This window comes from Bombus huntii, chromosome 1 (assembly GCF_024542735.1).
Source record: "Bombus huntii isolate Logan2020A chromosome 1, iyBomHunt1.1, whole genome shotgun sequence".
NCBI classification, from domain to species: Eukaryota; Metazoa; Arthropoda; class Insecta; order Hymenoptera; family Apidae; genus Bombus; species Bombus huntii.
In genome coordinates, this window is record NC_066238.1 from 14,264,788 (window position 1) to 14,276,195 (window position 11,408).

The following is an 11,408-nucleotide window of genomic DNA, read 5'->3' on the forward strand; positions in this document are numbered from 1 at the left end:
ATATATATATATATATATATATATATATATATATATATATATATATATATATATATATATATATATATCGTAGACCAATATTATCGATCAAACTGTTCAAACGAAACATATGAGATATTCTTATCGCTAATAATAAGGTGTGTACTGATAAAGGAAACGTGTAATAAATGTTCTCACTGATTATATTTTTAGTGAATGGACAAAATATTTTTTGAAAGCAGTTCTTCTATTTTTTATTATTTTAGTTCCTATTACTATTTTAAAGTGGACATCAATAAAAGAAAGTTTATCTTAGAAAGAAGAATTTTTATGTGACAAGTAAAAATTGTCTTTTTTGTTTTTATTCCTTCTTTAAATAAATATTTCAGCCAATTGGGAAGGAAGATATTTTCGTAAGATGTCGAAGAGGAAGGTTTTCTTTCGGAATATATATTTCCTAACAAAATATGGACATATAAGCGATTGTATTTATCGTAAGTGAAATATTGACTTTGTCCAAACTTTGGATGTTCGGACTAAAAGAAATCAGCGATTTTGTATTTTGCTGAAAAATTATTTACATGCAGATAAAGAAGGAGAGAAGTTTTTATTATTGAAATCGCCACCTAAAATGCATTTTTGCTTGCACGCGTTCAAACGAAGCGCTACAATACATACACCTGACACGACACATGTATTTTTCGTACTCTACTTCCTATACATTATTTCATTGTTAACTCTACGAATCGAATCCGCCACGTATTCTCATAGTGATTATCAAGTCGCATTAATCGAAAGTTGGGAAACAGGTGAACTTTACATGCGGTTAATAAAAGCATGTTCAACTAATGAGCATTTATTCTTTAATTAATCGCGAAAATAAATGACACGGTTTTCATAGTAAAGCTGTACTTTACATTTTGCATTTTGTCAATCACTTTATAGACGCGAAGTCGAAACATGGGAATAACGTTTGAGGTACGTTATCTTGCAAGTAGAAAGAGAAACGACGGCTTGCGAATATTGCGAATATAGTTTCCCGTATTTAGATTTCTCAACGTAACGACATCGATCGAACGCCATGCAACTTAACGCTTGTAGATCTTTTCTTACGGAACATTGTAAAAGGCAGAATCTATGCGAAAAATCAATACTTGATCAGACAAATTTACCCCCTTTCATGCTCGATAATATGTACATCGTACTTTTTAAAGTTATTAATTGACTATTAATTAACTAAATTATATTTGTTTGTTTCCAATAAAACTAACCTCTCAAATTGTAGTGTATTTTAGCTTTCGTTACAAATCATTCGAGAAAAAACATTTGATTCTGTCGTTAATAATTAATAACATACAACTGTTCTTACGATTCAGATCAAAAGGCAATTCAGCGGTGAGACACGAGAAAATGTGATAAGAAATTTCAGTAAAAGAGCAGAGATTGAAAGAAACAGTTTTTAGGGAGATAGTTGAAAGGTATTGTATTTCGAATACAATTCCCATGTTTACACTTTACGTTAAAACGAATAAGGTGATTATTAGTTTGTGAATATTTTATATATTTATGCAGATTCATATTTTCTGGATACAACCAAACAAATGGAATCTAAACAAAGATTTGTTTCACCTAATAGATATTATAACAGATAATACATTTTAAATATATTAACTTTTATATATTGTTGCATGTTACATGCATCTGATGCATCTTAGATTGTCCCATAAATGCAAGAAATGATAATTGGTAATAATTTTTAAAAGATTCAAAGTGGGACACCTTTTGCATAATCGTGCGACTCAACAAAAACGACTCTTGTCAAACTTTTAGATAATAACGTATTCTAGTAGATAGCAGCGAAACTTACAACGATAATGGTGTATATTGCGATATTGTAAAAAATGCTCAGTGTCGAATGAAGATTAATTTGTTGTTAAAAGTCCTTGCCACGAGGTGCGCAATTCCGCGATTTAATTAAATATGATGTTTCTATGATCTATGTATTTATAAATACATTTATAAAGATTATGTAATATAACGAATATTTTGTCATCAAAAAATTGAGATGTATTAAAGAAAAATTAAAGACTATTATTTTTTCTTGCCTGGGAATAGACAAACTGGAAAATGAGGAACATATGTTTTGTCATAAATCTCTCAATTTTTGAACTGTTCGACTTCATTGTTGCAATATGTTATTAATGTTTAGCTTTGCCAACAAACAAAAAAGGAAACAAATGACTTATTTCCATCAATTTATTTATCGTAAACCGATATTGTTATGAGCCTTTCGATCGTAATCTTAATATATTTCAAGTACAAGAAAGTGACTAGCTTTTTTCCTTGAAATCGAATCCTTAACTACATCGAACGTCTGTATGTCGGTATGCCCGATTTCGATGCAATTACAAATCACACACGCTTCTTCATTAATGGAAAAGCAATGGTCCTCGGTTAATAGCGTTGGCAATGTCGACATCTTTTTGCATGCGTGCCGTTTTATGGTGGCCATTGTGATATTAAACGCTTAAACGAAGTATCTATGTATGTCTTACGTCTTACGCGAATGAGATCGTGCGAATGCTCGAAGCAACAGGAAGATACTATATCAATAACATCGATATCTGTTTCTTTAGGCCTTGTGTGAACGTTAAGCGAGTTTATCCAAATGTTCGTAAATACATATTATACATATGTATTGCTTGCAGCTTGTAATATCCGATAGTTGCGCATATATGTGACTTTCAAATGTATTATTTGTAATTTGTAAATAAATTCGATTGAACCCTCGTGATTGAGCCATTTCAGATTTGAAATGCGAACGAAATCAAACAATTGTACGTATTTATAATTTTCATTATTCGATATAGTTTGGATAGTTGTATAGCGTCCTTGATTGTTGTTGCATATCGTGATTTATAGTTTTGTAAGTTGCAAAACATTTATGAACGACATTCGCTCTGTTATTTGTGTCTTCCTGTTCTTATCTAGTAAGGAAATTCCTTGAAAAAATTGCGTTACAAATACTATATAATTTAATTTTATATAAGTATATGTAAATAATGTTAAATATTAATTCCTTTAATAATATATAAATATATAATTTTGCTATCAATAAAACAACGAAAAAAACGGGGGCCAGAAACTATGTATATACGTACGTATGTGTATGGGAGAAAAATGACTGGCTGTGGTGTCGTGTGCTTTGGCATCCGAGGGTTAATCAATCGTTAAATCAGAGAATCAACGACGATAACAAGTTTTCACGTACGATTTTCCACACAACGCACAACTGAATGTGGCACGAGCGAAGAAAAACAATTCTGGAAACTTTTGAAACTACAACTATGTTATAAAAGATCAGCAGTTAGTTCGAGTAAAACATATGAGTAAAATTGTGCAAAATTATTGCTAAAAAGCAATTTGTAACATAGTATATTTAATATAATAGGACTGTGTTTAAAATGTTATAAAACGTTTTTCTTGTACAGTTGCACCGTATGTTTCGCTGGTTAGTATGAACGAACGTCATACATATTTTATCGCAAATTTATTAAGTGCTTCAGCCTCTTTAATTTCACATGAACGTTATTGATTATTACAAAAGCTTGATGGGTGTTTCTTATGTTTTCTCCCGTGAGAAACGATCGTGACCGACCCACAGATGTCACAATATTATTTCGTCTTTTATTTAAACAGTCACACGCGAATTTCATTATCAACCATTTTCAAAGTTGCCCTGATGATTCACAACAGCGAACAGCTGTTCGTTATTTACTGCAGTTGGAAACATTGTCATTGCAAATGGATTCCTCTATCGTGCACGTGTATATCAAAGTTAACTTGTGGTTGTTTCAATAATTTGTCAAAAATGAAATAATCATATCGGCTTTTTAGTAGGGCATAAGTTGATGTAAAGTACGAGTCTCTCTCTCTTTTCAGTAATAACAATAACGCTTAGCATAGTACATATATAATTGTGCTCTTGTTATGTATACGATTTGCGTTGCTCTACTCGTTAATACGCAGTACGTACAATCGTATATTAACGCGAATATTAGCGCGAACGATATATGCGTCCAACGAATTGTATCACTTGTTCGGCGCTTTAAAACCATTAGAAAAGGAATAGTGCAAAATTCACGATAATATTTGCAATATGGCTTGAAGTATTTGTGACAAGTGACAAGTCATTAGCTACACCGTAGACGTACATGTAATATCTAGCCTTCGATACAAAAATCTCTTTCTATCTCTTGCTTTCTCATCTTCTAGCCTTGCCTCTGCGAGGCTCGCGACTCCTGCCTTTCGTAAAATTTTACTCGACAAATTCGTTCACATCGCTGTAAATCGCATAGTGTGTAAAATAAGCTCTGCTTAGTTCGTGATACTTTTTCACTCGTCGCTAGCACAAAATTTAATTCGTTCGAAATTTAATTAAATTTCAATTTAGTAAAATAAACAATTAACACATAGCGTCGGTGTTCTAGTTTATATCATGCTAAAGATCAATTGACTGAAACCAGCGTGACGAGGTAACAGAGTGTTTCTTTGTCCTAAAAGAGGATTACATATTAGTGTAACTTTTAATATAATTAATGCTACTTGTTTATACATATATATAGCATTTATTTGCTGCTTTAGAAACTAACTAAAATATTAGAAACGTAATAGTAACCAAGTTTTTATTTCTTTTGTAATTACCACGAAACCGATAAGTTTCAGTAAAATGAATCTTACTTTTAGTTGATAGCACGTTCTCGATGCACCGCTACATTGTCAGGAACAAACGATCTTTGCCTATGTAATGTACGCTATTAGTAAATAAAGCTCAAATAAATATGTACACTGTACACAAAATTAAATAGTTGCAAAAACGCTGTTAATAGATTAAATTGGTAGACTGTTACGCCCTTGATTCGGCTACAAAATACGCGAATGTTAACAGCTAATAGAAAAATGTTGAGGTTATCACGAACTTACCAGAGTTTACCCTACACTTACATATATTGAAATAACGCACTTCTTCTCCTTTTATTTTTGTGCGTAACCATAAAAGATAAAATCTTGTCCGGAGCAGATACTTCGCATTTATCGATATTCGAAGTATATCGTGTCTCGATATTATTCTCCATAATTATAGCAACTAACATGCGCACCTCCAAGGTTCAGCGGAAGGGACGGAGACCGAAACCGAGACGTGAGACCGTTCGTCAGACATAACTATATTGTTGGCTCCTTCTCTTTCGGAAGCTTCGAACAAACTAGCCTGAAATTTAACAATTCGTTTATAAATATCGTTTATTTAAATTAAAAACTAACGAATCGTATATATACATATATGATGCATTTTACGCGAATTCCTACCACGATATGATAATTATTATTATTCGGATCATCGCGTTTCTTGTATTTAAAAGCTATGACTCGCAATCATAATAAAAACGTATACTATACTTTTCTCCAATTTGGAAAATAAATTCGACTCACTTTTAATTTCAGTACATCGTGTAGTACGATGTGAAGAAATGAAATCTAAGAGGAGAATTTAACTCGTATTCATCTAGCCCACCAAATGTGTTCAACTCGTTTTTTGTAAATGAATTGATATTTAGTTTTTATCGTATGTTCTTTTTTTCCTTTATCTTTCTACCGTTTCCCTAACTTTAATATAGTTTCAAACGATATAAATAGGACCACATGCGTTTGTCTGGTATCACTTGCATCATAAAAATGTTTACATTTTAATTAAGAAAAAAGGTAAACAAGATAAAATAGTCCTGAGATTGTATATAAATTTTGTAAGATTAGGCAAAGAAACTGACGGTTGCACAATTCTTCACGTTTTTTTTATCTTCTTTTATGTAACGAATCCTACTAAAATAACGTAAAACGACAGACATTTCGAAATTCCGCGAATCGTCGATAACGGAACACGTTCAATCCTCTCATCGTCAAATAACGATGAAACTTACGTACATTGAATATATTTTATACATATGACAAAAAGCACGTATATAACTGAAAAGAGCAACAATACCCGTCGTCCTCGTTGCTCTCGTATTCTTCTAGCTAAAGTAAGGAAAGCTTCCTCGATGTTTATATTTTCCTTACAAGACACTTCGAAGAAAGGCATATCGAAATTCTCGGCTATTTTCTGCCCCCTTTCCGCATCGACAGCCCTATGCGCGGTAACGTCACATTTGTTTGCTGCAACTACCTTCACTACATCTGGCGAGGCGTTCTGCAAAGAAAAAGCATTCAAGAGTTTTCATCATTTTTATCGAATATCCATCGAAATTCAAGTAAAACTGTGTGGTTTCTATTCTTTTCTTTTCTTTTCTATTTTTTTCTTTTTTTTCTTTTCTTTTTTTACTTTGTATTCCAGCAAACAGGATTATTAACGAAATATTATCTCGTATTCTTACTTCTTGAATATTTCGTAGCCAGTAGGATAAATGATTGAAACTTTCTAAGCTAGTGACGTCATACATCAGAAGGATACCCATGGCACCGCGATAATAAGCTGTTGTTAGCGCTCTAAATCGCTCTTGACCAGCAGTATCCCTTAAGAAGTCGATAGTATATTAATAATAGTGATTGATAGAGACATCGTGTAATAACAATTAATCGTATAATAATAAGTTAGCGTATGCAATGCTTATATTTTGCGGTAGATTATCATTGTTATTAACACATTGTTAAGCAGCGATGAACGATAGAGAATTGATGAGCAGTATGGCAAACAGTAATACGTAAAAAGTGGCAAAATACAGGTATGAAGTTCGCGAGGCAAGTAAAACATTATGAGAAGCGATTACATCGATAAAATCTTGTGAAAATCAATGCCAACATACGTAAAGGTGGTTATATGTAACCGTCGTATGGAAACGTTAGAAAATATTAGACGGTACGAACACATATTATGTAAATTATCGTTCATTTCTTTGCAAATTTATAATGCAAAATATCCGCTTCCACGGCCTCGGCCAGAGTATGACCACATCAGTATAATTAAATTGTGTACAAATAAAGTTAATGGAACTTATTATTGGTATATCGATTTATTTTAATACGAAGATAACCGATGACACGTATAATTTTTTGAATAAAATTGTCGCTGATATGCACTGATTTTGGGATAAAGTATAATCATCAATTATTGCGTTAGTTTGTCAGTAAAGTAGCTGGTCAACAATGTGTTAACGTTATGCCATAGAGTACTGTATTCGATGTATCCGTGAATGTGTTACAACCAATTACAGGTTGCCTGAACTTGCAGTCCTTGAAAATGACTATATATTTCTAGATATGTTACTCTAGATTTAGCAGTTGGATTGATTTATACATATGTATATCCAACTCGGATATACATTTTAACGTGTATGTTTTCACGTATATATTTTAGCGTGTATATGTAGTACGAGATAGAAGTTTCAAATATGTTGCTTAAAGAAATTTCAAAAATCGTAGAAAATCAAAATGTGATAACAATCTGTCGAGTTCGTCACTTTTTCGACTTGCAATGACGATTGTAAAAGATGGTCCTTTATATCCATTATCGTCCTGAATGAAAGTGACATATTTGAAAAAGATAAACACAGGTATGGAAAAATTTAAGTAGGATCACTTAAGCTTATTAACAATAACAAATAATAGTTGATAAGTTATGGCTGTAGCAGTCGGTATTTAAAAATACCCAATTAATATCATTTTTATAAAAATTCCGATTTATAGATTTTAGTTTAAACCATGCAAATAGTCCAACATAATTTAATAAAATTTCTTTCGAGAGGAGTACCCTTACACATATGTAAAAGATAATTTAATATTATTTAAGCATAATAACAAAACATAATAATCTATCTCAGTTAAAATTTTCAATTTAGAGATTATTAAATTTACAGATTTCCGTATACGAATTTCGATGTTACACTACAAGAATGCTTTCATACCGACACAGAATACTATAATAGTTAGGTAAATAACGAGAATCGGCTGATAAGTAACACTGATAAGAACGCTCTCCTGTATCTCGAGACCGAGAAGAGTTAGAGCCCCGTGTGAGCACTCATCTTGCAGCTACATTCTTTATTAAACATGCCAAATATCTCGATAAATTTACTTGACACAGTATCGTTGAGAGCGAGACTGAATATAGATGGGAAGTTTTTAACGACGGAAAACATTACGTCGATGGAAATTCATCGCCATGCCATTCATCGTGTCATTACATCAATACAACGAAAGATTTGCGAATTTCAACATTTGCTCTAATTTTAAGAATAACGATAGAGATTAAACAAGATAGCTTAAACAAGATAGGTATCCTTTGAGTCTCTCCTCACACACGGTCCAAAACTATTGTGACCGTGTAAAACAGTTCGAAAGCGGCTCACTTAACCATGATGGCAGGGAAATTATCGGCCGAGCCTTCGTAAGCGACGGTATACCGAGTCAAACTATAAAAACAATGTTAGCCTGACTCTTCGTTGGGACAGTACGAGGCGTCATTCTGCCCGTGGGAAAAATTCTGTTGAGAAAAATATCTAGAACTCTTCAAACCAAAAACAAAACATGTGATACGAGAAAGAGGCGATACGGCATACTGAATTCACACAGATCACCGATCTCTCTAATTACGCAAAACAATATTGGAAAGGACAACAGACTCGTGAATTAAAAATAAATAAATAAAAGAGAAAAAGATATCTAGGTCGAAATACAATTTTACATGGGATACATCACTCGTATTGAAGTATATGCAGGGTCTGCACTCATTAGACGACTTAACGTTGAAAAAACTAGTGTAGAAAACAGCGATACTAATAGTATTATTATCTATCAAAGTCAATAATATTGGAGATATAATCGGACAGGTTGCTGAAAAAATGCTCTAGTTTCTAGAATTGATAAAATCCTCGGCACCAGGTCGTTTCAATAACCAATACTTAGTCTTCCAATGTTCGCAGAGAAGTCTGAATCATGTGTGGCATCTACTTTATTCGTGTATTTAGGGAAAACTAAACACTTACAGAATAATTGCTACCTTTATCCAAATCTTTATCCAAACTTTTATCCTCTTTGGATAAGCCTGAGAGGAAGATGAAGTTGATACAAAAATCTTCTCAGCGCACTCGACACGCCACACGGCGATCTCTAGAGCTTAATAGGATAAGAGAAGCTCAAAAAAGAAGTATATATATACATATAATTATTTTTGTAAGACTTGTGATATTCAAATGAGGACTATGACCAAAGAGGAATGCAAAAATTCATAAATAATGATAATAAAAAGAAAGAAAGAAATATCTTAAAATTACTGTCTTTGAACAACTATAATCTAGAGAACGAAACATAGAGGATCAAACGAACTTATTATGTAATACATGTAATAAGAATAAGTCACTTTCGTTTAGGCAATGTTGTGACATCTAGAGAACGGAAACGGAACGACGTGTAATCTTTTCGAACGAAGCTCTTCAGATATGTAATTACGATTGGACTTCACCAACAGGTAAGTTCGTTTGATCGTTCAATCATATTGAAAAGGAAATATAGTATTTTGTAGCTGATGAATTTCTCCATTTTCCATCTTTCATTTCCTTTTTGTTTCATTTCGGAAGAACTTTCGTTCTTGAGATACAGACGAGTGTGCATTGCTTAACAGTTGACTCTCGTACTTAACATAACTATACTATTTTACGGAGATTAACAAAAGCAAAGTCTTGTATATTATTTACAGAATATCCTTTGATTTTCTTTCCCCTTACCCTTACAATTAATATCAATTATCAATATGTGTTATTGTAGAATATAAAATTACAATAAAATGGAAAATTATACAATTTTAATATATATAAGTGTGCAGAATTCTCGAATGGATATATATATATATATATCATATTTCATTATAATATCAGTGTAAATTCTTTCGTAATTCTTTGTTTTACTGCTGTTTCAATAATTCGAACACTTTTATGTTATTAGCGGTCTTAATAATATTAATCTTTATATATAATTTTATATTTACAGAATAAAAAGTTATATTTATATACTATGTTTATGACTAGGAGTAATACATTTATAATAAAAGATTTAACCTTTATATTGTATGTTATAAGGATTAAAAATATCACGATAATGTAATGGAGCACATAAATTCATTGACTTTTATCGATGAATTAATTTTATCAATTGATTTTAATAGAAAGCACGTTATATTTATATTTCGGAACATAAAAATATAAATATACGCGCGTTTCCTATAATTCACATGATATTTACATAACAAATAGGAGAAATAAAAATATGAAACTCACCAAATTTGAAGTTTAATTGGCGTTCCATCCAAGTTAATTATTTTTTGCTTGAAATCGATACCTGTTGATTCATTATTCTTAAAAACCACAAAACAGACTTTTACTTTACTAAGTATGTATTAGTCAAACATTGTTTATGAAATTCGCATAACAAAAATGATCTACGTAACTATAAGGAAAATGTCCCGTTAGCAATATTGACAAAAAAACAAGATATCAATTTTCAAATTTTAACTTGATACTGTATGTTCTAATAAATCATACAAATTTCACCCCATTATAATAAACGCGATAAAACAACTTCATTCATATTATATATATTAAAGATTCTTATTGGGGAAGACTCGTTTCCCTGCAATCAGCTGATTGATGTCGTTAAACAGTTATTTTCTAAAATATCGCTTTATCGTGATAACTTTTCCAATAAAATTATTTCGCTCATCGTTTGTTTTCTTAAGCAAATGCAAGCAGACGCGAAAATAAATACACAAATATCTAAATTTGAATGTTGAATATCTATGCAAATATAAATAGAATGTGAATGTGAAATAAAACTCCATGGAACCGTTATACGTAAGAACATATCATATTGCTAAAGGTAACCATAAATAGATTTTTCGGCAACAAAATTGTCTAGAAAGTAAGAATATGTACTTGTCAACAAGCTCTACAGCTGAAGGATCGAAATATAACATCAATGCGGTCCATTCTTTCCTCTAACTTGGAATCACTGTATTTTCATTATCATCGGTGTTATGAATACGATTGGTAGTCGCAATAGCTTCATAAAACTACCGTAAACAGCTTGTTTTACAGCGATCCATCAGCTTATTAATTCTTAACCGTCGAAGCATATATCGAACACGAACGTAATACGCGAGGATTTCGACGATGCGTCTCACCTATCGTTGATATATAAGTATCGTAGTAACGTTCGTCACAATAACGATGCACGATGCAAGTTTTTCCAACGTTCGAGTCACCTAGCACCAGAACCTTGTAAGTGGCTGCGAAATCAAGCGCCATGTTTGCTTTCGAACTGAACTGTTGTTGAGTTGACAAGAGAGTCGTCGGCCGGCGGTTGTTCTTTGGATACTTTGGGGGTGG

At 32.1% G+C, this 11,408-nt stretch overlaps 1 protein-coding gene and 1 long non-coding RNA gene across 4 annotated transcripts; one reads left to right on the plus strand and one right to left on the minus strand.

Moving 5' to 3' along the window:
- Positions 1 to 9: 9 nt before the first annotated feature.
- On the plus strand, positions 10 to 3,328 carry LOC126870148 (uncharacterized). Its single transcript, XR_007691141.1, has 2 exons — positions 10 to 957; positions 1,356 to 3,328. It is a non-coding gene; the product is annotated as an uncharacterized LOC126870148 (long non-coding RNA).
- LOC126870032 (ras-related protein Rab-8A-like) lies at positions 1,687 to 11,408 on the minus strand. Of its 3 annotated transcripts, XR_007691088.1 has the most exons (6): positions 11,204 to 11,405; positions 10,302 to 10,362; positions 6,408 to 6,546; positions 6,020 to 6,223; positions 4,720 to 5,248; positions 1,687 to 4,535 (listed from the first exon to the last, which is right to left on the minus strand). XR_007691088.1 is itself a non-coding variant. In XM_050627400.1 (5 exons), exons 1-5 carry the CDS (start codon positions 11,325 to 11,327, stop codon positions 5,244 to 5,246), a joined length of 594 nt encoding a protein of 197 aa, XP_050483357.1. In that variant the 5' UTR covers positions 11,328 to 11,408; the 3' UTR covers positions 1,687 to 5,243. The 3 variants fall into 3 exon arrangements, 2 of the variants coding, with proteins under 2 accessions (XP_050483357.1, XP_050483343.1); XM_050627400.1 differs by having other exon boundaries at positions 1,687 to 5,248; positions 5,959 to 6,223; positions 11,204 to 11,408; XM_050627386.1 differs by having other exon boundaries at positions 1,687 to 5,248.

Excerpts from the sequence above, each read along its gene's own strand:
- LOC126870032 (XM_050627386.1), bottom strand. The coding sequence starts at position 11,327 with ATGGCGCTTGATTTCGCAGCCACTTACAAGGTTCTGGTGCTAGGTGAC. Across the intron at positions 6,547-10,301 it reads CCAATTAAACTTCAAATTTG|GGATACTGCTGGTCAAGAGC; the intron begins GTGAGTTTCATA and ends CGACTTCTTAAG. Across the intron at positions 6,224-6,407 it reads GGCTACGAAATATTCAAGAA|AACGCCTCGCCAGATGTAGT; the intron begins GTAAGAATACGA and ends TTTTCTTTGCAG.